The sequence below is a fragment of the Penicillium citrinum genome (genome assembly GCF_028827155.1).
Source record: "Penicillium citrinum strain IBT 23319 chromosome Unknown utg000008l:1.0-2707905.0:1.0-2709502.0, whole genome shotgun sequence".
In the NCBI taxonomy this organism is placed as follows: domain Eukaryota; kingdom Fungi; phylum Ascomycota; class Eurotiomycetes; order Eurotiales; family Aspergillaceae; genus Penicillium; species Penicillium citrinum.
In genome coordinates, this window is record NW_026622693.1 from 744,745 (window position 1) to 771,079 (window position 26,335).

The 26,335-nt window shown below is 46.8% G+C and overlaps 12 protein-coding genes across 12 annotated transcripts; 4 read left to right on the forward strand and 8 right to left on the reverse strand.

Moving 5' to 3' along the window:
• Positions 1-506: 506 nt before the first annotated feature.
• Positions 507-2,590, forward strand: N7469_008712 (IlvD/Edd family dehydratase; the record flags this gene model as incomplete). The annotated part of the gene is made up of 3 exons (XM_056647630.1): positions 507-1,103; positions 1,157-1,311; positions 1,384-2,590. 3 exons carry the CDS (start codon positions 507-509, stop codon positions 2,588-2,590), a joined length of 1,959 nt encoding a protein of 652 aa, XP_056497395.1.
• A 631-nt stretch (positions 2,591-3,221) lies between these two features.
• N7469_008713 (NAD-dependent epimerase/dehydratase family protein) lies at positions 3,222-4,133 on the forward strand (the record flags this gene model as incomplete). The annotated part of the gene is made up of 1 exon (XM_056647631.1): positions 3,222-4,133. The coding sequence occupies one exon, from the start codon at positions 3,222-3,224 to the stop codon at positions 4,131-4,133; it is 912 nt and encodes a 303-aa protein (XP_056497396.1).
• A 1,221-nt stretch (positions 4,134-5,354) lies between these two features.
• On the forward strand, positions 5,355-5,795 carry N7469_008714 (uncharacterized protein; the record flags this gene model as incomplete). Its single annotated transcript, XM_056647632.1, has 1 exon — positions 5,355-5,795. One exon carries the CDS (start codon positions 5,355-5,357, stop codon positions 5,793-5,795), a length of 441 nt encoding a protein of 146 aa, XP_056497397.1.
• A 157-nt stretch (positions 5,796-5,952) lies between these two features.
• N7469_008715 (uncharacterized protein) lies at positions 5,953-8,271 on the reverse strand (the record flags this gene model as incomplete). The annotated part of the gene is made up of 6 exons (XM_056647633.1): positions 5,953-6,556; positions 6,609-6,993; positions 7,051-7,569; positions 7,625-7,995; positions 8,064-8,152; positions 8,215-8,271. 6 exons carry the CDS (start codon positions 8,269-8,271, stop codon positions 5,953-5,955), a joined length of 2,025 nt encoding a protein of 674 aa, XP_056497398.1.
• A 469-nt stretch (positions 8,272-8,740) lies between these two features.
• Positions 8,741-10,824, reverse strand: N7469_008716 (aspartate--tRNA ligase MSD1; the record flags this gene model as incomplete). Its single annotated transcript, XM_056647634.1, has 2 exons — positions 8,741-10,578; positions 10,638-10,824. The coding sequence occupies 2 exons, from the start codon at positions 10,822-10,824 to the stop codon at positions 8,741-8,743; spliced, it is 2,025 nt and encodes a 674-aa protein (XP_056497399.1).
• A 722-nt stretch (positions 10,825-11,546) lies between these two features.
• Positions 11,547-16,438, reverse strand: N7469_008717 (putative ABC bile acid transporter; the record flags this gene model as incomplete). The annotated part of the gene is made up of 3 exons (XM_056647635.1): positions 11,547-13,352; positions 13,416-16,010; positions 16,103-16,438. 3 exons carry the CDS (start codon positions 16,436-16,438, stop codon positions 11,547-11,549), a joined length of 4,737 nt encoding a protein of 1,578 aa, XP_056497400.1.
• A 1,737-nt stretch (positions 16,439-18,175) lies between these two features.
• N7469_008718 (uncharacterized protein) lies at positions 18,176-18,508 on the reverse strand (the record flags this gene model as incomplete). Its single annotated transcript, XM_056647636.1, has 1 exon — positions 18,176-18,508. The coding sequence occupies one exon, from the start codon at positions 18,506-18,508 to the stop codon at positions 18,176-18,178; it is 333 nt and encodes a 110-aa protein (XP_056497401.1).
• A 578-nt stretch (positions 18,509-19,086) lies between these two features.
• N7469_008719 (CVNH domain-containing protein) lies at positions 19,087-19,504 on the reverse strand (the record flags this gene model as incomplete). The annotated part of the gene is made up of 2 exons (XM_056647637.1): positions 19,087-19,217; positions 19,363-19,504. 2 exons carry the CDS (start codon positions 19,502-19,504, stop codon positions 19,087-19,089), a joined length of 273 nt encoding a protein of 90 aa, XP_056497402.1.
• A 392-nt stretch (positions 19,505-19,896) lies between these two features.
• On the reverse strand, positions 19,897-21,129 carry N7469_008720 (uncharacterized protein; the record flags this gene model as incomplete). The annotated part of the gene is made up of 1 exon (XM_056647638.1): positions 19,897-21,129. The coding sequence occupies one exon, from the start codon at positions 21,127-21,129 to the stop codon at positions 19,897-19,899; it is 1,233 nt and encodes a 410-aa protein (XP_056497403.1).
• An 898-nt stretch (positions 21,130-22,027) lies between these two features.
• On the reverse strand, positions 22,028-22,237 carry N7469_008721 (uncharacterized protein; the record flags this gene model as incomplete). Its single annotated transcript, XM_056647639.1, has 1 exon — positions 22,028-22,237. One exon carries the CDS (start codon positions 22,235-22,237, stop codon positions 22,028-22,030), a length of 210 nt encoding a protein of 69 aa, XP_056497404.1.
• Positions 22,238-22,793: 556 nt separating this feature from the next.
• On the reverse strand, positions 22,794-24,281 carry N7469_008722 (FAD-binding oxidoreductase; the record flags this gene model as incomplete). The annotated part of the gene is made up of 2 exons (XM_056647640.1): positions 22,794-23,971; positions 24,035-24,281. The coding sequence occupies 2 exons, from the start codon at positions 24,279-24,281 to the stop codon at positions 22,794-22,796; spliced, it is 1,425 nt and encodes a 474-aa protein (XP_056497405.1).
• Positions 24,282-25,127: 846 nt separating this feature from the next.
• Positions 25,128-26,251, forward strand: N7469_008723 (YeeE/YedE family protein; the record flags this gene model as incomplete). Its single annotated transcript, XM_056647641.1, has 2 exons — positions 25,128-25,415; positions 25,544-26,251. The coding sequence occupies 2 exons, from the start codon at positions 25,128-25,130 to the stop codon at positions 26,249-26,251; spliced, it is 996 nt and encodes a 331-aa protein (XP_056497406.1).
• Between the last annotated feature and the right edge of the window lie 84 nt (positions 26,252-26,335).

The window sequence follows — 26,335 nt, forward strand, 5'->3', positions numbered from 1 at the left end:
ACGTCACTGGAATGGTTTATACAAACTTGAAGTCTGACCGGATTGATATTTGAAGAGTCAAGATTACTTCAAGCTATTTTCTTTTTCTACCATATTGGTCTTGTGCCAGTCGTATCTCATGTTTGCTCAATTGAATGATATCTAATCGGCATCCAGTTGTACGACCGGGTGGGGATTTTCTTTAGCCGGCCTCGGCCTCGGAGTATGACTTCCCGAAAGCCAACCCCACGTCGAAGAAATCGGATGGAGAAGATGGAGAAGACGAAAAAAATGCAGATATGATTGGTCAATTTCTCCCAATGACCATTCGGTTCAACCCTTCAAGCCACCAATTCACCAATAGGAATATTCGATTCCGAGCAGTCCTGACGCATGATCAATCCAAATTAGCTGATTGAATATCGACCAGATACAAAAAGCGAGAGTTTTCTTGGGGAAATCAATTGAGTGGACCCATCACACCGTCTTCTCAACGAAGACAAAAGCACCTTGCATAAGATTTCAAGATGGGTTGTTCAACAGGTAAATCCTGCGAAGGATGCTCATGCAGCAACGACGCCAGCACCACCCAGCCAGTCCAAATTGAAGATTGCATTAATGAATTGAACGCCCTGAAACGGCGCAACCAAGAGCTTGAAACGAGACTATCTCTCGAAAAGCAAAATGGTGCCTCAAAAATTATCCGACAGCCAGGTCGAACCCTGCGGTCTTCTGCATGGTTCGACTGTCGCAGTAATCCCGGGATGACGGCAATCTACATGGAGCGGTACTTCAATTTTGGCATTACGCGCGAAGAACTGATGTCGGGCAAACCAATGATTGGAATTGCGCAAACGGGATCTGATATTGCACCGTGTAATCGGCACCACCTTGAGTTGTCGAAACGAGTGCGAGAGGGAATTCGGACGGCTGGGGGTATCGCTTTTGAGTTTCCAACTCACCCAATTCAAGAGACATCAAGACGACCTACTGCGACTCTTGATCGAAATCTTGCCTATTTGAGTATGGTTGAGGTCTTGACTAGCTATTTCCTTGATGGTGTGGTGCTTTTGACCGGATGTGATAAAACGACTCCCGCTTGTCTGATGGCGGCGGCAACTGTGGTAGGTACCTACACTGCATTATATCGACTCAGTATGCTAAAGTGAACTATCAGAATATACCGGCAATCTGTATGAATGTAGGCCCTATGCTAAATGGATACGATAAATCCACTTTAGTGGGCTCGGGAGCTGTCTTGTGGAAAGGACGAGAGATGTATGCGGCTGGTGATATTGACGAGCATGAATTTATGGATTATATTTCCCGAAGGTAAGCAGTGAACAGTATTGAATTACCTCGCCGCTTTGTCTGGGATAAGACAGCTTATTGACAAAATATCAGCACACCCTCTGTTGGCCACTGCAACACAATGGGAACCGCTTCTACTATGAATGCTTTAGCCGAAGCGCTTGGCATGGCTCTTCCAGGATCTGCTGCGATTCCAGCCGCCTATAGACACAGGGCCCAATGTGCTTATGAAACCGGCAAACAAATTGTCGAAATGGTCGAGGCTGACCGTAAGCCAAGCGACATCTTGACCAGAGAGGCTTTTGAAAATGCCATCGTTGCAAACGCTGCAATTGGCGGTAGCACAAATGCGCCGATTCACCTCAGTGCTATTGCACAACATGCAGGAATTGAGTTGTCCATGGATGACTGGGATATAATAGGATCAAAGATACCTCTTCTTCTCAACATGCAACCATCAGGGGAGTATCTCGGAGAAGAATATTTCCGTGCTGGCGGTCTTCCATCTATCATGGCGGAATTGCTTGATAAGGGGAAACTAAATGTGAATGCTCTCACTTGCAACGGAAAAACGATGGGAGAGAATGTTCGTGGAAAGCACTCTTGGGATCGACGCATTATCCGCCCTTACGATGACCCATTGATGAAAGATGCTGGTTTTATCAACCTCAAAGGAAGCTTATTTGACTCCGCTATTATGAAAACATGCGTCATCTCGCCCGCTTTCCGACAGAGATATCTATCGAACCCAGATGATCCCGAGGCTTTCGAGGGGCCTGTGGTGGTATTCGACGGTCCAGAACAATACGAAGAGGAACTTGAACACTTACCAGAGATAACCGACCAAACTATACTCGTCATGCGTGGCGTTGGTCCCCTGGGTTATCCAGGTGCAGCAGAGGTTGTTAATATGCACCCTCCAAGCAAGCTAATCAAACAGGGCCTTGATGGACTGTTCTGTATCGGAGATGGAAGACAATCTGGAACATCTGCCTCTCCGTCTATTTTGAATGCCAGTCCTGAAGCAGCAGCAGGAGGAAATTTGGCTCTCCTGAAGAATGGCGATAGACTTCGCATTGATTTACGCAAGCGACGAGTTGACATCCTTATCACTGATGAGGAGTTGAAGCAACGTCGACAACAACTGACCAATGGATATCCGATTGTCCCTAGTGGTACTCCCTGGCAAGATATTTTCCGTCGCGAGACAGAGCAATTGTCCAATGGAATGGTGTTGAAGAATGCTGTCCAATTTCAGCGTCTAGCACAGAAAGAGCTTGCGCCGAGACATAATCATTGATTGGAGTGGTATGGACCATACTTCGTTCTTCTGGATTTTGCAGCTGTCTTGAAGTACTACTTCTATATAATAAATACCATTCATGGTACTCGATACCATCATGACGAGCCAAAATTTGAACAGAGTACCCTTGTTTCATAAATACGATTTACTAGATCATATAAACACTATCTAATTTGGGATTATGGAAAGTAAACTAGAAAGTGACAACCTTGTGAAGGCTCGTCCTCTGCCATTTATATAAAGTGGTTGACTACTACCAATGAAGCACTCTATATTACGCTAAATCCATCCATACCTTCACGCATTACAATGCTGAAAGAGCTCATCAGAGTCTACATTCATAGATTACCATTCGCTTAACCGATACTGGTCCACAATGGACTGTTCTTCACTGCCAATGATGTAACCCGGGCCGAGTTCCGGAAAGTCTCTTCCCGAAAACTGGGGCCCCACCCCCACACATAATAGAAGCCGATAAGCACGCCGACTCGACAACATTCAAGTCTGAAACTCCCGCCAGAGGCTCTTATTTGTTAGTCTTGGAACTCGTTTTGAAATATTGAAGGAGAGGTGCTCCGTCACTATCTCTCTTGCATCCTTCTGAAACCATTTAACCCCCAGCTTTAACATGGGAAAGCGGATTGTCGTTACTGGCGGCTCCGGCAAAGCCGGTCAGCATATAATTCGATATCTCCTTCAACAAGGACACGATGTGCTGAATCTCGACCTGGTCCAACTCCCAACCGAATTCTCAGATCGCGTTCACACTTTGATAGTCGATTTGGCAGACAGCGGCCAAGTATACTGTGCACTGAGCTCTCATTTCCACCTCTCGGAGCCTTTCAGAGAGCCTTTAAATTTGGTGCCAGATGCAGTCATTCATATGGCTGGCTATTCACGAAATATGATCGCTCCCGACAATGAAACCTTTCGAAGCAATACCATGTCGACCTACAATATCATCGAAGCGGCATGCAAACTGAATATTCAAAAAATTATCATCGCTAGTTCAATCACTGTTTATGGAGTCAGTTACGCCGAAGGGGATGTCGACTATCCATCTTTCCCTGTTGACGAAGAAGTTGATGCCAATCCGATGGATACGTACGCTATTGCAAAGGTGTGCTCGGAACGTGTTGCGCGGGGTTTCGCTCGACGCTTTCAAAGAGATATCTATGTGCTGCGAATTGGTCGAATTGTTGCACCGGAAGAGTACAAAGAGCCAATGTTCGAGAGTTACGTCAAGCAACCAGAGAAATGGGCTCCTCATGCCTGGTCATATACCGATGCGCGAGATTTAGGGAAAATGTGTGATTTGGCGGTCCTTAAGGATGGTCTCGGGTTTCAAATATTCAATGCCGTGAATGATGAGATCACCAATTACACCTCTTCCACTGCGGAATTTGTTGCAAAGGTCTCACCAAATTCTCCCATCACTCGAGAGATGAGTGCGCGCGAAGCTCCAGTTTCAAATCGTAAGATGAGGGAGTTGCTAGGTTTTCACCAAGACCATCCTTGGCAGAAATATTATGAAAGCTGAATACCAAGCACAAAAAAAAATATGAGACATTATTGAACAACCCTTGGAAATCTGTTGATGGCTCCAGACTTTGTAATAGTAAGCCGTTCTAGCCCGGGCAAACAAAAGCTCTGCGGTTCAACTTCATTTTCACGTCGCCCGGGCTATTCTCCAAAGATCATCATCATCATCATCATCGCACTGCATGGCCTGCAAAGCTGAATTCTGATGCCGTGTACTAGACAACGGAAACCCAAATTAGGGCTGAAACCATATAATCATCAGCCCAGAGCTTTGACAGCCAAGACTAAAGACGAATGGAGCCAAGGACGCCTCTCAGGGGCCAAAAATTCTTGTGACGAAATACCCCACGAGATTGCTTCGAAGGCGCTGAAGGATCCTGGGCTTGGCGTGGCTCCTGAACTGTGTCTAGTTTTTGATACGTCATTAGCAGGGACAGCCTTTCTGGGTGCTCGAACCCTCTGAGATGACGGGTTTATCCACGCTCCAAAATACTGATTGGGAATAGATGGACAAATGCCTTGAAAGAAAAGTAAACAGAGACTACTTTCAGGGCTCACAGGTTACCATTACATATGATGCTCCTTGAGAGTCCATTCTAGGAGCCGTGTCTAAGCACAGGCCAATTCTATAGCAGCTGATGAAGGCACTTGTGTGTATATTACAGACTTGACGGACAAGTACATACTGAGATATTCCTCGCTGAATTATCTCCAAAGAGTTTGGGCAAGTGTACACCAGTAATCGTAGAGATCCTAAGCAAATAACGACTAAGTTCAATCGAGGCAGTTTTTGCAAAGACTACAAGCAAACTTCAGGCCAAGCACCGCCCCCAAATGAAATATTGTAGTTGGGACTAAGGCAGAGACGTCAGCATATGAGGTTATTCGCAAATCAAGTGCCAGAGAATTCTCATGTTGATGTCTAGTGACTTTCGAAGGATCCTGATATTCAATCTTGGCTGTAACCCAAGAATAAATTGGCCCCAATTCATGTATTTGCTTTTCTTCCATGGACTCAAAAATGACTATATAAGACGGTCATCGACGAATCTTGTTCCCAGACACCACCGTCCACAAGACTTTTCTCCTACTCGAGTACATCTCAAGACAAAGAAAGCTATCAGCATCTCTCCTCAATATGAACCTGAGACTCCTCAGAGCAGCTCTTTTCCTTGCTTGTCCCAGTCTCATCCACGCTGCCTGTACTCTCCACAATCAGATGGATGAACCTGAAACCCAACAGGACGATAGAGATGCTCTCTGTCAGCCCACAGGTGACGATACTTGGACATTTGCGCTGCGCACCAGCGAAGTCGTTGTCCCTACATTCGATTCAGACAACATGTGGGCCGGCAAGGCCGGTACAAAGAACTTCATTGTCTACGACAACAACTGTGTTCCACAGGGAGTGTATGCTCCGGAAGGCAACGACTGTGGTATTCCGTACGTAATCGATGATATTGAGAAATTGCCTTACGTTATTACCGTCAAATCGGTCAACTTTGCCGCAGCTAAGAGTGCGGCTTACTTCCGAATTGCTTATGCCAATGGCGATTATATGATTCGAGAGAATCAAGCGGTCTGTCATGATATGAATAGCGGTTTGAGGGTGGAGGTTGGGTGCCGTGCCGCGTTCCCCATCAATGGAGAGCCTGAATAAAGGACAAAGTTACGGAAATGGTACTGTGAGAAAACATAGTAGAGGATGATTGACGCCGAATTTTTTTCCCGCTGCGGAAAAAGTCACAATATCTGTATCCTTGAAAGAAATGTCAAATGGCCATATATGGAATTCGTTCATGATTTTCTCTAGGCAATTACATTCCCACGGGATGCATAAGATAGTCTAATTCCCCATCAAATCGGAACCCTTGCGCAATTGCTTCAAGGTCAAGGTCTGACAACTCCCAATGAATCTGAGAATTGAGGTCAATGGGTTGATCCGCTATGTTTGTAGTCTGTACACTCTGAGCAGGCCCATTTGTAACGATGGGATCTCGAGGACCCGCCTCTGTAGGTGCTAGAGTTTGCTGATTTTCTTCAGATGCATCGATACCGAGATGATCACAGAGTCTTTGAAGGCTGTCCTTCGCCTTTCCCGCTGCGCCGTAAAGAGGTTGGTGCTCTTTCAAGACGTTGCGACATAGCTTAAGAGATTGGAAAGAGCTTGATGTCCTTCCTTTTTGTGCAACGATACGGGCATGGATCGTAGCACTGATGTAGGTCGCATATGATAGCATATAAGGTGCCGAGCTGATTGAGAAGTGCTGGGAGTAATCGCTGAGTATTTGAACGATTTGGTTTGCGGCTGCGGTACATGTATTTATTGATTCGAAGGCAGCTGCAGGATTATTAGGGCGTTCATCATTTCCTGTGAACAGTGGACGCTTGGAAAGAATGATCGAGACGTTGAAAAGAGCCCTGATATTATTATGAGTGTCGCGGCTGTTAAGAAGACATCAGGAACACTTACAGAAGGCAAAAAGCCTGTGGTAGAAGAACGGCCTGAGCTGGATGGCAAAGATAGTCCAGCTTTGGTGGGAGGTTTTGACGCCATTTGCTTAATTCGGCATTGATATTATCGGAGATACTTTCGCTCTGGCTACGGATCATCTGCGCTGATTCAGAATAAAGCTCGCATAAAATTCGATCAATGATGACAGATAATTCACAAAGCTTTGTGAGCAGGGACACATTCATTGAGGGGATGGCAGGTGTCAGGTGCAATTGTTTATAGGTGATAGCCTGGAAAGGATCCAGCTCATCGTATTCATCGAGGAATTTCAACGATGCCTTGATGTTATTATGACGGAGAAGAGGTGGTCTTCCTTGAAAAAGGCACTGGATTTTGTCGATAGCTGTTACGGGTGTTAGCCAAGATGAGGATTTGAATTCGTAAGGAAATATCGCCTCACAGTATGCGCCCCATAAGACTCTTTTTCGGATCTCAAGTTCCTCTGCAGACATACTCTCCCTTGAACAAGCAACATGCAAACCTAGGTCAATAATCATATTGAAAGCATTCCCTGCGTATAGCCATGACAGGCTTCGTTCATCGCAGCGGGAAAAGAGGGAGTTTGACATGATAAGCAAAGCCTGAATGGTCGTAACCTTGCTTTTGTCGAAATTTTCTCGTAAAAGCTCTGTGAATCGCTGTCGAAAACTCCACCCAGCCGTGGTTATATCTTCTGGGTTGAAGCGAATCTCAACACGAGAGCAGTGCTTGGAGACGGTGAAAAATATAGCGTTCAGCAACAGCTTCGAAAAGTAAGGCCCCGCGCAAGCCATGTCGCGCATGAATACCGGTCGATATATGATTTGTGCTGTATAAAGCTGGCGACTCCAGTATATTGAGAGCAAATGCATGCCGATATCTGGGTCTACACCATCGAAGTCAAGCTTGCCGTTTGCTAGATTGAGAGGCTCTAGTTGTCCTATATACCAGAGTTAATAATTGATTTTGAGAGGCTCGCTTGACCTTGCACTAACTCTGTCTCGCAGTCTGCACAAACAAAAGATTCCTTGCCCAGTCTTCACTGGCTGGGTCATTTGGCAAGTCGACATTACCGACACCATCGGCAGAGCGTGTCGTATCATCATATGCTGTGCTAGTGGGGCCGTGGTACAGAGAAACAGCCTTTCGACTGTGATGGCCACTGTCGGGTACCTCTGGATGTGAGTTACTTCGTAAAGACCCGTCGTCTTGTGGTGTCGAGGTGGCCTCCCGAGTTTGACCGGGAGTAATCGGGCTGAGAGAGCTTGCTGGCTGGGACAGGAACGAATCCTCGCTATCAGCAAATTGGCTCTGTCGAAGTCTTGCATTTTCCAACTCTAATTGTGCAATTCGATGATTGGTTGGTCTATGAAAGGCATATTAGAGTAATACATTCACATTTTGCAATGAATAGGCAGGGTGATATGATATTACCTGGGCTTATGTCGAGTGGCACCAAATTGACAATCGATACCCTTTGACGCGCAGTTCCCACAAGTTGGCCGTTGTGCATCACATTTTAACTATCCAAACCGAGTTAGTGTCTAGCATCAACCATTTCATGCAGGATATTGTTCTGACTTACCTTCTTCTGGCGACAGAATAGGCATGCAGCTGCCGCGCGGGTTCGTCGGACTGGCATGGCTGTGCACACGAAAACGTTGTCAATGATCGTGCATCGATGCAATATAGATGGAAATTGCCCTCATGTTAACCCCTAACAGAACGGTGGAACATGCATCAAATCATAGTGCAGGTTGTCAGGTTCACTGGAAGGGCAATTGTAAAGTTGAGGTTGAAGTTTACGCGAAATTACGAGGGCGGTAGGAGGCCATGCGGTTGGCAGATGAAGATTGCCAACAATCCTTCATTTAGATGGGTTTATTGAGACAGAAAGACCTCGGGGTGTCCAGAATACATGGATTTAACCAGAATAATCAGTATCGATTGCTTAGAGCTATCATTATGGTAAGAAAATATCCAAGGTGAATCAATATGCAATGGATTGGAGATTGACCGGGTATCTTGATCTAGATATAATACAACACAACTATAGTACAAATGCTCATGTCAACAGTAGATCAACATACAACTCATCTATAATACTCACACTACTCTCTCAATCGCAAGTGATAAGTCTCCAAAGCTTGCTCAGTGATAGGGCTAGGCGCCCGCACCATAGCATCATCACCACCCTTTCCAGTCTTCGGGAAAGCAATCACATCTCGTACAGACTCTTTTCCAAGCATGACAGCGACAAGACGATCAAATCCCAGTGCTAGACCAGCATGCGGTGGACACCCAGCCCGCAACGCATCAAGCAAATGCGAAAAATCAGCCAATCTCTCAGCTGACATCTTCAAAATATCACGGAGAATGAACTCTTGAACAGCAGCGTCATGGATACGACGACTTCCACCACCAAGCTCGACGCCGTTAACGACAAGATCGTAGTGATCAGCGATGGCTTGAGTTGGGTCTGTAAGAAGCAGGTCTACATCCGCTGCTGATTTTGGCGCAGTAAAGGGGTGGTGAGTAGAGGAGATGCCTGCCGCACCACCTTGGCCAGGCTCTGTGTCGGAAGAAGGGGAGAAAAGTGGGAAATCAACAACCCACATGAAGTCAAAGCCAACGGGAGCAGGCTTGAAACCAGTAGATACCGAATGAGCATGTAAAGCTCGTCGCAAGTCACCAATTGGCGTGGAGCCGCCAGAAAATGGGGCTCGTGGACGCGCTTGCAGAATAATCAAGTCACCATGGTCCGGATCCAGGACTTCTTCAACTTGTTCTGCGGCTTCGAAACCGAAGGGTTGGAGACCGCAGAGAGGTTGCTTTCCATTATAGACGAAAACACCCGGTGCACCGTCGGGGTTATTATTGAAGGGGGCTCCCTCTGGGGAATCCAGGAATTGGGAAATAAATCTATAAGTCTCCTGCGGATCGTTGTCATTGCCCTCAACCTTAAAAGCCTCGACGATTGGATCACTGAGATCTGAGATCTTGTCAACAAGGTCGACTGGTAGAAGATGATCAACTCGCATGATTTCCATGCCGTAGCGTGTGTCTGGCTTGTCGGAGCCATACTTGGCCATGACCTCTTGGTAAGATACCTTCCTGAACGGACCTTCCGGGGCGGGATCTTTCATCAATTTGGACCAGAGGCGACGTATGACCCCTTCAATGGTGCGCATTACATCGTTTCCGGTCGCGAACGACATCTCCATATCAAGTTGTGTAAACTCTGGTTGTCTGTCCGCCCGAAGATCCTCGTCACGGAAGCACCGCGCGAATTGATAGTACCGCGGAATACCACTGGCCATAAGAATCTGTTTATATTGCTGGGGACTTTGTGGTAATGCGTATGCCAGACCGGGACGACGAGTCGGAACCAAAAATTCACGAGCACCCTCGGGCGTTGACTTGAACAACATGGGTGTCTCAATTTCCACAAAACGTTCACTGCCTTCATCCAGCTCCTGCTTACAGATATTGCGAGCTTCAGCACGGAATTCCAACGCCTTTCTTAGCTCTGCCTCGGAACGGAGTTGGAGATATCGCTGTTCTGGCGCAAAAACGGTCTCGGGTGTCATGATAATTTCCTTTGGGAAGTCATTCAACGGGTGGATTTCCTCCAGAGCAATCTCCCACATATCCTCGGGGGCTTGTTCGCCAGTCTCAGAGGCCTTTTGTTTCTTTCTTTGCGCGGTACCTCGTACGGCGACAGGACTGTGCATATTAACATCCTTGAGTTGTTCGAAGGCCTCGCCATTCTTGGCAAATGCAACCACCTGTAGACTGTGCTTCATCGTAGGATCAGTCAGGCGAACGAATGAAAGCTTTTTCGAGAGGTCTGCTCTTTGTCCTAGGTACCCATGGAGAACGACTTGAGTATTGGGTTCGGCTTGGGCGAGGAAGGATTCGAAGTTGTGAGTGGCCGCAGGAAATTCCACTAAATCAAGACATCATTAGCAGTTGGATCATTTATATCCTTCTAGATGTTCACCATACCGCCCTTCTTATACGTCTGTAAAAAACCAGGCAGCTCAGAAACACTGGACTGCTCACGCAGACCAGTCGAGCGATTAAAGCGCCGCAGCACCGAACTCGAGGGCAGGCATGACACCCTTACTGAGCTGCGGAAAGTATTCGTAGGTCTTAAGCTTGAGCGAACCCGCACACTCGCACTTAGCAACATTCTCTGGAGACTTTGATAGCGGAGTTGCGAAAGACAATTGGAGATCGTTCGATGCGCGGAAGATATGCCCTTCCAAATGGGGACTAGCGCGGCCCGCATAAAACGCGGCGGCTTCTTTTTTTTTTTCTTCTTTTCTTCATCCTTCCAAGTTTTATACTCGTGAGTCTAACGCCTTTCCATTGGCTCTCGTTTATGCTTATACTGACTTTATAACTCTCTCAGATGATGAAAATTTAGTGTGTTCTATATGATCGATCTCTCCTCTCTGAGACGGGCGGCTCTCCCTCTTCGGAGGGCTTGAGGGCTTCTCGACTCGAGGGTGAGGGAGGGTGATAAAGGCGTTCGGCACACCAACCTTGTTAAATCATCGGACGCTACATACATCTCTGACCCATTATACAAACTTGGCTGGTGTCGATATCCACGAATAGTGGCTCTGGGTGGAAAGCATGGCATCGAGGAATGGGTCTTGGAGAGGGTAACGCATTACTGTCTTCAGCAGACCAGATGGTAGCTTGTTGACGGTAATACCTCGGTGACATGTATCCTTTCTCGAAGGCTTTCACTTGATCTGCATTGTACGAGGCATATTGTCAACATACACGCAGGTAGTCTAGCATTAGATAGCTTGGTAGCTAGTCTTCGATTGTTAGAATATATTTATTTGTGCTCACAATCTGGAAGTCTATGCACATAATCAATCAAATAATAAACAGAACTTTTTACTCAAACATCATCTTCTCAAGCACAGCTTTCTCTCCGCTGTTATCCACCAGATTCTTAAAAACTCCATTCTCAATCTGCATCAGCTCGCTTGGTGGTCCAAACTCAACCGCCTTGCCAGCATCCATTACGAGGATGCGATCAAAATCTGCAATTGTACTGAGTCGATGAGCAATGACAAGCAATGTAGTAGCATTGCGGCCGAATTCAGCCCGAATCGACTGTTGAATCAAGGCGTCAGTCTCCATATCCACGGCCGACGTAGCCTCGTCCAGAACCATAAGCTTGGGTCGAGCAACAATCGCACGCGCAAGACAAAGTAGCTGTCGCTGACCCTGAGATAGATTGAGACCTCCCTCGGAAATTGGCGCCGAAAGAGAAGTGAAGACGTTCGTGTTGGCTTGTTGTACGGTGGCAGTATCTGGTGTCGTGGACCCGGTTCCACCGGGTTGTCGTGGTGAAGCGACTTGAGATGTTAGTGTGGCATCATCATCAGATGAAGCAATTAGATGTACGCGAGCGAGAGCATCGTACAGCTCACTATCACCATACTCGTCGAAAGGATCTAAGTTGCTTCGTACAGTACCAGAGAACAGAACGGGATCCTGTGGGATGATGGCGAGCCGACTGCGAAGATCATGTAGTTTGATCTTGGAGACATCCAATCCATCAATGAGAATTTGACCTTTTCGGGCTTCCAGGAATCGGAATAGAGCCAAGGTTAGAGACGATTTGCCTGCGCCCGTTCGGCCAACTACACCCACTCGTTGGTTCTTCTCAACAGTGAAGCTGAGACCCTTGAGGATAGGAGGAAGATCAGGGGCGTAACCAACTACTAGATCGCTGACTTCAAGTCGTCCTTCCGTGGGCCAAGCAGCAGGCGCATCGACGCCACCCTGGCTCTCAAGCTCGATGTTAGAGTATTCAATAACACGCTCTGCGGCATTCATGTTCAGCTCGATGTTAGCATAGTGTCGCAGCGCAAATGCAATGGCCGAGTTGCATTGTAGAGCAAAGCTGAGAGCGAATCCTGCTAATGGTGCTGAAATGCCTGGGAGAAAGACCACAAGCGCTGCAGTAAGGGTTGAAAAGACGGCAGCAATCAAGTTCATTCGAATTCCAAGCCAACGGTTGAACAGCCACATGACCCACCAGGCCTGAGCATGGTCGTTGATCTTGTCGTATATTATATCAATGAAAGTGTCAGTCTTGCTGAAGGCTCGAATAGTGATAAGACCAGCCAAACTTGATCCGAATTGTTCGAAAACAGGACTCTTAGCTGTACTTTCTAGACGCTTGATCTCCCGAGCACCGGCAAGATACGTGAAAGCGAGTTTGAGGCAGAAGATCAAGAGAATAGCAGCGAGGACAATGACCAATGGAGAAACGAGTATTCCAGCAACCATGACGCCGCCAACTTCCAACATAGACCCAATGAAGAATGCCACGTCATATCCTATACGCGAATCGATTAAGTGGAAGTCGGACGTGAATCGGTTCAGAATTCGACCAAGTGGCACCGTGTCTAACCATCTTAATGGAGCTCGGAGAACTGCGAATGTCAGGCCATTGAAGAAGTTCCTTGATGCGCGAATACTGGCGGAGAAAATGAAGAAGTATCGTAATGTGCCGAGTGTAGTCGCAACAAGCGAGATAGCGATGTAAACACCCAGATACAACTTGAGGTTGTTGTCATCGTGTACGGGAGTGGGTCGTGCGAATGATTGTTGCAGAAGAGTATGGATTTGTTCTGCATGAGCTTGAGTTCTCGACGAATCTCCTGCCCATACATTGATCCACCAGCCCTAGTTACGCACAACGTCAGTTTTGTTCAAAGTTACAAAATGGACAGATAGAGCAGTTCTTACTCGTCCGATCATGAGCGTAGCATATCCAAGGAAGATAGAAATAGTAATGACAAACGTGAAAGGGTTGAAAGCCAAAGCAATGTACTTTCGATAGACCGAAAGATTAATTGAGCCAACCTCTCGCTTCTCATCCTCGATAAACTTCTTCGGGTCGGCTTTCTTTGCTGTGCCGTTGTTCAGATACTGATCCGGCTGTGTTTGTCGTGGGGTGTTTGATATGACCTTCTGAAGGCCAGTCTCTTCAGGGTCAAGTAAATCATCTGTTTCCTCTGTGGCCGCATCATGATCTTGCTCCGCTGCAGCCTGCTCTTCTCGAAGAATATCTTCCAAGTGATTAGATTTGCGCAGTTCCTCGATGGTACCGGCATACTTCACGCATCCATTCTCAAGAAGCACCGAATAATCAGTTCGAGGAAGACAAAGTGCGACGTGGTGCGTGACTAAAATTCGGGTCCGGCCTTCACCTAGGAGGCCAGTGAGTGCGTTTTGAAAAACATATCGACCTGTGTGTGCATCGAGGGCACTGAAAATATCATCCATGACTAGGAGCCCGGCTCTCGAGTATAGCGCGCGGGCGAATGAAACTCGCCATCGTTGGCCACCACTAAGATTAACACCATTGGCTCCAATATCGGTTAAATCACCATCCGGAAGCATTTCGAGATCCTTTGTCAGAGCACAAGCTGTAAGAGTCTCGCGATAGCGTGCTTCGTTGTAAGGTAATCCGAAGAGGATGTTGCTTTTAATGGTTGCGTTTTCAATCCATGGGATTTGAGCAACATAGGCAATAGCAGAATCGATGATCCAATTTTCAGAATTCGCATGATGATCGAAACGAGACTTGATTGGAGGTGGAACAGGTACTTTGATGGTTCCCTGCAGGACATCACATTCGCCTAGGATGGACGAAAGCAACAGACTTTTCCCAGAACCTGTCCGACCAGAGATGACACTCAGACCTTTGGGTGGAAAGCTGAGGTGCAGGTCCTGCAGAGTGAATCTATCTTCTTCCTCATCTTCTTCATTCGGTTGAGTATGATCAGCAGGCCACGCCACAGAGGCATTCTCAAACGAGATTACATCTGCAGGAACGGTGTTGACGATCTTTTCTTCCAAAGCCATATAAACACCGATACGATCGGCACTGATCTTGGCCTCCAAGCCGTCCGAAATAAGCTCAGGTAAAATAGCGAGAGATAATTCGAGGGATCCAAAGACGGACATGGCTGTGAAGGCAACAGAAGCAGAGAGTCCACCATTCATCAAGGCGTAGACTGTTAATGAGACTGCCGACAATCCCAGAGGACCTATAATCCAAATAGCCATAAGCACAACATCGAAGAGGAATGCAGTCCATAGAGCGCTAAGCTCGGAGTTTCGTGCTTGTCCAATCTTGTTCTGCCATTGCTCTTCAAGAGCAGAGAATTTGATTTGTCGGATGCCCTGAAGAACCTCAGTTATGATAGCCATCTTTGAATCTCGGAGTTTCATCAATTTATCTTGCGCGCCGGTGTATTTTTTGGCGGCATAGACATTCAAGGGAGTGATGAGGACCGAAACAGCCATTCCGGCAAAGGCTGGTTTCCAACCTAAGATCTGAACAAGGAACGTACAGCCGATAATGACTTTGAAGATCGAAAGAGGGATGAGATAGGAGAAGGACGTGAAATCTGATATACGCCGCGCGTCAACAGCCGCAAGATTGATAATACTTTGTCGGCTTTTCTTAAGCGCTGCTTCATCATCTTCATCTTCCTCCCCCTGCTCTGCTAGCAGAGCTTTTGCAGACTCATGGGGGTCATTAGCTTTCTTTGGCTTTTTGGCGTGTTTTGAATCTTTTCTGCGCATCGACTTGGCAAAGACTGTAGCTGAAAGCTCCGCATAAATAGGAACGAAAAGCCTAGAGCAAACGGCCCAGAAAACCCAGGCTTCAATACTAGATTGCAGCAACATCAAACCACCAAGCGCTAAAACCCAAGCCAAAGCTTGTACTGGATGCCAAGATTCAAGGTCGCGAGTCTCGAGTGACTTCAGAATATTGAAAAGAGCAGTCTGTGGTCCAAAGCTAAGAACGCAGAGTATGAGTGTGAGGACGAGTTGAAGTAGAAGAGATTTCCAGTGAGCGACAACGAGAGCTTTCCAGATCTTGCGATTTCCTCTTGACTTTTCGAAATGATCTCGCAGTCTATCGGTTCGTTTCTCTGCCCTGAGTCTGGGCAAATCAGTAAGTTCCAGCGATTTGTTCTTAACAGCATAGTTAAGGATACTGTTAGCCCATGAGAAAGTGAATCGACCCAAGGCTGAGACGGACAACTCTCGATCAACAATTCTTCCATTAAGATAGAGATCTGGTTTTCGCGGTAGTAGAATACTGAACAGTCCAAGGAGAAAACCACTGGTGGCTTGGGCGATAGTAAGACCGATCCAGATTTTCTGCAGGAACAAGGCGCCGTGCGAAGACGATACTAGATGTATCTCGATTCCAGTGACAGTCAGCGCGATCAGACTGCCACCGAAGGCATATTTGCCTAGATTGAAACGTTCGACTGGTCGTGGTTCTGTGAAAAAAGACACAGCTTGAATTGAAAGTAGAATCTACCTGTATGTTAGCTTAAAGACGCCCGAAATGCCCAATATGCTTTCCACTGAATGCGTATTCCACATTTCACAATGGTCTTTCAACTCACCCAAATTCCGACTTGTAACCAGTTTAGTATAGTAAAATCAGTAACTCCAAAGGTTGTAAACACAGCCAGGGCTAGTGTTGTTAAGAATCCGATAATCGAAAAAATCGCAATCCCAACTCTTTGCCACTTATCGGAGAAAGCACGCAAAGATTCCTCAGAGGCCTCCCCATCTTCATCACGATAAGTCGTTTTGGCTCGAGTATGCTCATCTACCGGGGGTAATTTGCGCCAGATCCGATCGGTGATACTCTGAACAGCAGGGATACTATCCAGGCCCGTCAGGAATAAGGCGACCGACCCGGTTATCAAGGGTATAAGTTGAGTATTTGCGGACATGCCTCATGTACGACCCCAAAGAGGACCCCAGACGTGTCGCGGGAGGGGAAGAGATCAGAAGCAAGAAAAAAGAAGTAAAACAAATGATTCGAGAAGGGAAAGGAAAAGGGTGGAGCTTCAATCCATAAGACACACACACACACACACACTCCGGGCTTATCTCGAAGCTGTACAAATGAGTCGTAGTTCGGTCAGAGCGGGTCTCATCGCACTACGAAGTACACTAAATTTGAAGTAGCAATGTCACATCCAGGCGTGCCGAGCGGGGAAATCTCATCTTTTCTTTTCTTTTCTTTTTCTTTTTTTCTATTTTGGCGCAAGATATCGGTGAGTCAACGGTTTGTCGAGTTTGTCAGATTCCTCAGACTCCTATGGAGTACTGTGCATAACACTCAAGAGTATCCGAGCAAGCCGTAAGATTTCGTATGGACTGCATAAACCATGTTGGGGAATAGATCGACCAGAAGAGATCTATACAGTGGTGGTCATGAAAAGGCCAGAATCAAGATTCCAACCTTCTGATACGCCACAAGTCACTGGCAGATACTCAGAATGACTCTTTTGAATCCGAGACGTGGAGACGCGGCGGTCTGAGAGTTCGGGGACTAGAAGGAGTTAAAGGAGCTTGAACTATCACGAAACGGTGAAGCCCCCCCCCACCTCCCCATCGGAAGACCGGACCATTAGAAATGATGGTCAACCATGACTCATAAAGTAACCAATAATTAATTGGCATTTTTCCTCAATTTGATCCTCGCCGGCTTATGGCGGGCTCCTCTCTGGGAAGTTCGGGAACGCGTCAATGCGCCCTGTGCCTGCAGTGGACCCGATTGCATATGGAGGTGGACATCTCGCGTTATTCCTTCCTGAGATATCCCGAGCTCCGAACGGGTCTGAGTGTATGAAATGATGGCTAAGGGGAGTTCAAGTGGAGAGTTGACGGGATGAAAGTGGATCTCAAGGGTTCAAGGCAAAGCTTTTACATTAGTTAGTCGAATGCCCTACGTACTACAGTATGTACTAGTTAACTATTCTATGTATGTATGTAGAGAATACCTCTGTACTCTGTAATAGTGATCTTGAATCCTGAAAGCAAACTGGCTACATTTGGGACTTGGCTATCTATTCCAGAAATGGCTTAAACGGTTTCTTGACCAACGCTCGGTTTGCATGTCGTGAAACCATGTGCTGCAGACTATTCTCATCCCGAAATTTTACGCACCTCGGATAGCAAAGCACCCAATTAGCACTATCGATCACGATATTACATGACAGAATCGATTGCCTTGCCCTATTGGTCAATCTGCATTTTGTCGAACATAAAGCCCACTGTTTGAGCCATACAGTAAGCACTACAACCCCAGTACAGCATATAGTGGAAGGGACATTCAAAACAAGGCCGGGTGATGTGCGAATATACAAAGAAAAAGCAACATATAAATGACAAAGAATGCTCCAGGCTCGTACTTAGATTAATAACTTATATTACCTCCGATTACTAGTAATACTAGGTAGCCAATTAGATCTGAACAGCGTTAGATACTATTTTTATTCAAGTTGGTGTTCATAATACTATCTTAGATCCCCATAACCTCAGTCTTGGCACATTAAGATCGACATTCGACGCCGAAATAGTATGCCGGTACTACTGGCATGCAAGAGCTTTGGTAAAATCTCTTGCAAATCACATCTTCTATAAACGCCATCAGCATCATTCACGAAAACCCAGGAGGATTATCAAACCTTCAGAATCTCACGATAAAAAACCTCCTCATACTTTCTCTTCTCATAAGGTTCCGTCCGAAGAAGAACAATCTTATGCTTCGCACTCCACCCTTTACAACTTCTCAACGTCGTCGATCCATGAACAGCTCGCTCGATCATTGGATTTAAAATAAGACTGACATCCAGATTCGCCGGGCTAACAAGTAAAGGGTCATGGGCATCGCCTTCAGATTTATATTCTTCTCTCAGCGCCAAGACCTCTTTATCAACGGCTGTTTTGGATCCATCGTAGGGTGATTTGTGATGACCCACTTCGTCATCTGTACCTGATTGACATGTTTCCATTCTGTCTGGTCTGAGGAGCTGTCTATCGAGAATCCATTGTTCATAGCTCGGTTCTGTAGATGTTTGTATTGGTCGTACTGTTCTCAGTATAGAAGACGCTGGTTTGCTATTGAGGAGAATCCCGATCGGACGTTTTCTGAGGACATACATGCAGCTCATCTTGAATCAGCGCGTAGTTAGTTTGTTTGGGAGGCAGTTGATATACTGAAAACCTCGCGGGGTTCTTTACGACAGCTTATAAGTTCTCGTGTTGAATTTGACAACCAATACTTATAGTATAACAGTATGACATGACATCACCATTCCTTAAGAGATCATGTGCCAAACTACCATTTTCTAACCAAAATACAATGTTTGCATCGTCAATCAAGGACATGTATTAAATTTACAGTGCATTTTGAACGAATAGATTGGATACTGGTCAAAGTCTAGTCCAATCCATCTTTCACAATGTCTTCATATAAAAAATTCCGCAACTTTTTGCATTGTAAATTGCCTTCAAAACACCGTATAGTCACAGAATACAGATAGGTACAGTAGTACTGTACACGCTCGCCTTTGCCATCGCCACTTCACAATTAATAAGGAAGAACCACCAACTCTCCATCAATATTAGCAATGTGATCCGCAAGATCAATTTCACGCGAAACATATTTCCCATCAGGACCAGCAAGATCACAATGAAGAGTAGGAATATGTTTCGGTCCATCTGAAGAAATAAAAATATTCCTCGCATTTTTGCTGAAATTCTTGCCTCCCCAGGTTATATGACCTGACAGCTAGTGAGACACCAGGGACTCAAAATGCACACACACGCTGACAGGTGTCACCTCCCAAAATGGCTAATAACTTACCATCTTCATTTCCTAGATAATCATCCAAAAGTAGTTCTGTTTCTAGACCGGTTCCCTCGTCATTGTTGCAAATTGCAATTAAAGATGTTGCGCCTGGCTGGGTGCTGAGGTGGACGTCGCATGCGCTGTTTTGAAATGACATTTTTGAAGTGTTTGAATAGTTGAAGAGTTGAAGTTTGGCTGGCCACATAGTTCTATGCGGGGGGGTTATTGTACTGGTATTCCTTTTTGTCTCGTGGCAAAAACTGTCTCCAGTCCAATGGAGAGGCTATGATTTGGTGGGCCATGGAAATGATTGTTGTATGACGCATGGCGATCATTGAATCCCTGGTTATCCTTGTCTTTTCAATTTCTGTTTGGATCTATTATTACTATTTTGTCGCTCAGACTCTAGAAAGCTCTCTGATTTTCTAATTTAGAATACTGGAGAATAAAGAAAAGAGAAGTGATGAAATAAAGTAATATATCAATTGATCGTTTACTCGTTAAGCATCATAAGAAAAAAAAATCGCTAGCTATCATACAACAAACTTATTAATAACGCTGAGTCTGGGGCTGGGCGTAAGTCTTGTCGCCGCCGACAGTCTTGGATCCATCAAGGTCAGAGTCAACACGAGGATCCATCTTGTTCATCATATCGCTGTTGTGGGGACCAGCAGTAGACTGATGACCGGTGTTGTAGCTGCTACCAGCACCGGCAGCACTCTCGTGCTGAGACTGATCGAAGTTCTTGGTAGTTGTAGGGCCCTTGCTACCGTGCAGGCCGATGACCTGGTTACCGCCAGCAATGCTACCCTTGTGGACATCCTTGTCGAATCGGTCAATACCGGAGTACTCGCCAGCGAGGTGCTCCTTCTTCTTGCTCTGGTCGCTATCGACACGAGGGTCGGCCTCGTTAGCAACGTTGCTGCTGTGGGGACCGGCAGTGGAGCTGGCAGGGCCAGAGGTGCGGGAGTGAGTGGTATCGTAGCCACCAGTAGATCCACCGAGGCCAGTAGTGCCGTGACTGGCGCGGCCATCACGATCGCTGTCGAAGCGAGGGTCGGCCTTGTTGGCGACGTTGCTGTCGTGAGGGCCGTGGTTGGTAGAACCGCTCATGTCATAAGCGTCAGAGGCAGTGGTACCAGTAGATCCGGTAGTACCGTAAGCACCAGTAGATCCAGCACCGGTGCTCAAGGGCTGGGTAGTGTGAGAGGTAGTTCCAGTGGGGGCATAGCCGGTTGAGCCAGTGCTGCCGTATGCGCCAGTGGCTCCAGCACCAGTGCCCAGGGACTGGGAAGTGTGAGAGGTAGTGCCGGTAGGGGCGTAGCCAGTTGAGCCAGTGCTGCCGTAGGTGCCAGTAGATCCACCAAGGCCAGTGCCAGTGCTGCCGTGAGTAGCACGACCATCACGGTCACTATCGAAGCGAGGATCAGCCTTGTTGGCGATATTGCTGTCATGAGTGCCGTGGTTGGTAGAACCGCTTAGGTCATAAGCGTCAGAGGCAGTGTTGCCAGTGCCAGTAGTTCCATATGCGCCAGTTGAGCCAGCAGCACCGGTGCTACCGCGAGTGCCAGTGGTGTTGTAGGACTGGCTGCCTAGTTGGGAGCGGTCGCTGTCAATGCGAGGGTCGGCAGTGTTGGCAACATTGCTATCGTGAGGGCCGTGATTTGAGGAGCGGCTGGAATCGTAGGTGTTGGCGTCGGTGCCAGTGGAGCTAGTGTGCTTGTTGTCCTTGTCACCGTGGTGAGTGACAGCGTCCTTGACCTTGTGGATGATGTTCGACATGATGATTGATGATAGATGATACTAGATGCAAAATTGGATGATTTTTAAGAAAAAAGAGTAGAAAAGGCTTGCTTGGTTGTAGAAGATTTGAGAGTTGATTGATGATGAGAAACTGAAATTGTACCACATGGAAGGAGGATTATATAGGAACTGTTCGACTCATGACGCCATTTGTACAAACGCGCCCACAAAGACATGACGTGCAAAGTCCCCCGCAATTGTGAAATCCACAAGAAATGCAAATATCATCTGGATTGAACAAAGTCGAGTTTGTTTGGTGTTGATGGAGTGAAACCGGGCAGCATGACGTTGATAACGTCATAACCCTAACGCCACTGTCGTGGATCTCCCCCATCAGCCTTATACGACTGTACACGGTTAGTTCAGTACACTTGCATGGAATAAGAATAGAAACCCGTGATCGATAATGTGTAAAAGAGAAAAGGAAAATGTTTATCACCCCCTGAATTGGGAAATAAACAGTGGATTCATGTCAATCTCGACCTCTTTGCGTCATCTAGAAACTGCCCGGAAACCGGCTAAGCGCAGATCGACAGCTGTATCTGGATCATCTGTGGCACAGTACACGACTGCCGATCGTTGTATGTCTTGTAAATTAATCTATTAACCTGGGGACATCGGGATAAGCTACGTAATCCAGAGCTGTCAGTGAAGATCACAATAGTAACAGGTGGGGAGTTTAGGGACGGAGCTTTGCATCGAATTGGTCAATTGCATGGCTTGTGATACTGCTCCCACTTGGTACGATCCATACAGTAGGACGGGTCTCCGATCTCATCGCGTATACCTTCCAGCCAAGAATGTTAGGGGAATGGTATTCTCAAGGCCATGGCGTGTTTCAGCAGCTTGCAAGTTCCGAACTTGCTGCAAACCACCGTCATTCGGTTCCTTCAGCCAGTACCGTAATCAGTTCAACCACAGTAGATGCTCGAACCCCTGCTGACTGTGGCGTTACCTGCTTCAATTCGGTTCTGCCTGGAACCCTGGCAGTCCCCTGGGCCAATGAATGGAGATATCGGTATGCACGTTGTTCTTGATTTTGGAACTCTGTTGTCCAAAGGTGGTCCATGGTCGGCAAGCCGTGCATCTTGACTAGCGTCACTATGTAGCTGTACGTCCCGATAGGGCGAAGCATGTACTCTACTATGTAGAATATCAAGTTTTGAGGGATGATACATATCTTCACAATTCTTGTTCGTCTTCTCTTCGTTTCTTTATTACCAAGTTTTTGCCATTTTGAAAGACCCTCTTCCACCTCATGCTATTCGCAGGATTACTGACTGGTCGCAGTGCCAGAAGCCCTCTGCATACTGTAAACCCAGAGCTCTCACCGATGTACATGTAACAGACAAGGTTCAACCAAGGTTGAGTACTAAGCACTGCCATACGGTTTGGGTAGTAAGTCCTAGTAACAGTGTGATATATGATTGCAGAGATGGACGAAGTCATGCAAAACCCATTCGGGGTGTCCATTATGGAAAAACTTTTATTTCTCAACTATCCTCGAAAAGCTACGAGGCCGAGTATGTCATCAAAATGAAGAAAAATAAGGGTATCGGAGAATCGTAAAGTCGTAATAAAGCATATCCCTCGGAGGGATCGATCGTCGCAATAAACCATGGTCATGCCTTCAACGAAAACGATCACCGCTCGGACTTAACCCGTACACTCTGTGGATTATGGAAAATATCCCTTGGGTCGACATCCGCCTTGATCTTCTCGAGACGGGGAAGGTTACTACCCCAATAGGCCAGCTGAGCATTCTCCATATATGGATCGACGTAGCCCGGATATGCCCCAAAGCGAGCACTAGGGCCTTCTGAAAGGACAATGATGTCGTTGATTCCCTGAAGAAAATTCTTCGTCTCGCGCGACACCGAGCCCAGGGGGTTGATGGCGTAGGTCTGCATCCACATGAATGCATCTCGATGAGCATATGCAGTCGCATTCATGGGTACATCGTTGGTGGCACCGGCTTCTAAATCGAAGATGATAAACCAGGTGAGAGTCCCCTTGTCAGCCTTATCAATATATTCAAATAGAGCATCAACGGCATGGTCGGGGATAATTGTCTTCTGGGTAAAAGGAAGAGATTTTGCGTAGAATGACATCGGAATCCCGCCGCCAACTAGCTGAATGAGCTCTTCCACCTGACTCCCAACCATGCCGAGCCAGTTATCAAGTGTGATGATTACAGACGAACTGCTCGGCGGAAAGTGACTTTCCAGTCTGAAGGCCTCGAATTCCTCCTGGGATCCAAAGAAAGTGCCTGCCACTATAATTCCCGCTTCTGTGATAACTAAATCCGAAGCAAATTTCCGAGTCAGGTTTTCATTGGAGATTAACCTCTGCCAATCCTTGAAGACTTGTGCTTTGGCTCGGCTATCCCCCATACTCCAGGTGAACGAATATTGATAAGCCTTAGTGGGTGCGGGATGGGTGTGAAGTTGAAATTCAGTCACTATGCCAAAGCTTGCTGCGGCCCCCTTGATTGCGAAAAATATATCTGGATACTCATCTTCTGAGACCTGCACAATGCTTGAGTTCGCGAGTACTACCGTTGCTTCTTCAACATGATCCAGGGCCATGCCCCATTCTCTAGATTTGGGACCAAGACCGCCGATGGTCATATGGCCCCCAACACCAACCTGCGGGCACGTACCATGAGCAACAGCGCGTCCTCCATATTGGTAAAGGCGGGTAGTCAAGTCTCCCAGCAGGGTTCCAGCACCGATAGTCGCGATGTTGGAATCGGGATTGAATGAGAAATGCTGGAAGTGCATCAAGTCGACAACAATAGCACCATCAGCCCCTCCAAGTCCTGGACATAGATATCAGAAATGCTGACATCTACAATTAGAGCGGAAAGCATATGATAGCGTACCATAGTTGGCGTAACTGTGGCCGCCACTACGTGCCTGGACTTTATATTTGTGGTCTGCGGCACAACTCACAATTGCAGCGACTTCCTCAGTGGTTTCTGGATATGTGATTGCTGCTGGCACCACGGGAATATCCGTATTATACAGTGGAACCGGATGCAAGCTGCCGCGAAATGCTACCCTGCTAGCATCGTTGTTTACGGCTGCGAGGAAGCAGTCATGACCAGTGACGCTCTGTGAATTGCCCATGTTGAGGTATCAGTGACGAGTGATCTAGCATGGAGAGAGGAAGACAGAGTAGAAAGAATAGAAGAGGAAAGTAGATGAAGACAAGGAGAAGAGGAAGAAGACAACGGAGTGTTGTTGAAAAAAGGAAGGAACGGAATCTGGGGTCAATCTAGATCAGGCAGGTACGAGTTTATTTTCTCGCGAGGAAGGCGCGACTGAGACCAGCCAGGGCGAAGAATGCGGAATCTTGCCAGTTGGTAAGCAGTCACCTACCGTGGTTAGTTAACATTGATCGAAGGGAATAATTATTACATGAAATTATACATTTGGGATCAGCTCAATCTATCTATGATGTATCTCTGAGCGTTATACTAACCATCACCTCTTCTTGGTTGTACAAGCCCTAATCGGGAAGGGCTAGTAAAGTATACTTTAGCAACAACAGCTGACAACTTATGTGCATTACTGACTACTACCAGTGATATACACTATTTGATTTCAAATTAAAGACCGATCACAGCCAGTCGCGGTCACTTCTGCTCTTTTGCTCCACCCGGGGACCTCCAGTCGGTTAGTCGGGGACCAGGGCATCCCCGAATGAAGGGCATATCTGCGCTGCTTTTCCAGGAGCTTTCCTCCTTACACTCCACGGTTCACTACCTCTTTACACTGTTATATTGGGCTTCTCCAGAAGGAACTTTTTCTTGGAACAAGTTGCTCATCTTCTCTGAATTACGCCATTTGATATTAATTCCCCGAACCGACCAATGACATCAAATAAAGTTTAATAGCCTCACAAACCCGAAAATACTATCCCTGTCCCTTCGAATCTACAACAGTGTACAGTGTACGACTATCAACTTCGTTATGTTCACTCCTATTCATACCTCTCTTGGTGCCTGGCTTCTTTATCAGGGATCTTCTGGACTGCTCATGCATAATGGTGCTGTCTTTGGTATCTCCTCCTTGATATCCGGCGCGGTTTTCAACCCATCTAGGGATAACATCCCAATCATTGCGGGCTTGGTATCAAGTATTCTGCCAGTTTATTTACTTGCACCAAATTTATTGCCGGAGTACCCGATTGCGCCGAATTCCTGGACTACAGCCGCAACGACCTTTGGTGTAGGGTTGCTTTTGGGATGGGGCACAAAGGTGAGTAAAAAGCCTAGAACGGCATCTTCCTCCCCCTTCTTTGTTTTGCTGAAAATGAAGCTTGTTTTATATCAAATGATGGCTAGACTTGAGAAGTATGGCATAATGCTAATTATTCCGGTCTATAGAATGGCCGAGGGTGTACATCAGGACATATGCTCTGCGGTCTATCTCGATTATCTCCACGATCATTAATAGCAACAGCTACCTTCTTCACCACTGCCTTACTCACGGCTAATATGGTTGGAGGGGGATCAAACATACCTCCTTGTCCCCCATCCACACCGTGCTATACAGTGATTACTCCTTCTACGCCAGACTTAGTCTTCATGTCTAGCGCGGTCCTCTTATCCACCATCACGAATTTCTTCTTCGTACCAAAGTTCCTCTCCCGATCAAAGCATTCCAGAACAACCTTCTCATATATCGCGGGACTGGAGTTTGGACTCGGCTTGTTGATCTCCGGAATGGCGGACTCGGCTAAAGTTTTGCGGTTCTTTGCTCTTCCCACCGATCCGTCTCGCTTTGATCCATCCTTGGCTTTGGTCATTCTTTTTGGTATTGGACCGTCCCTGGTGACATATCTGTCAATGAGACCTGGACAGTCGGCGGAAAAGGATAAGACTACCCCCAAGCCTACGCTGGCTGAGAAGTGGCGTCTTCCTACTGCCACCGTGGGTGATATTGACTGGCGGTTCCTGGCCGGTGCTGTTGCGTTTGGAGTAGCCTGGGGACTAAGGGGAGTGTGCCCTGGCCCGGCTCTTTTGAGAGCCGTTATCCAGCCCACTTGGGGACTGGCAACGATGAGTGGATATTTGGTTGGTAATCTTGGATAGGAAGGGGCATCCATAGATTGGAAAGACTAGATAAGGTATTTGGCAGAGCTTCATACATTAAAAGATAGAACGCCTTCAAAGTTA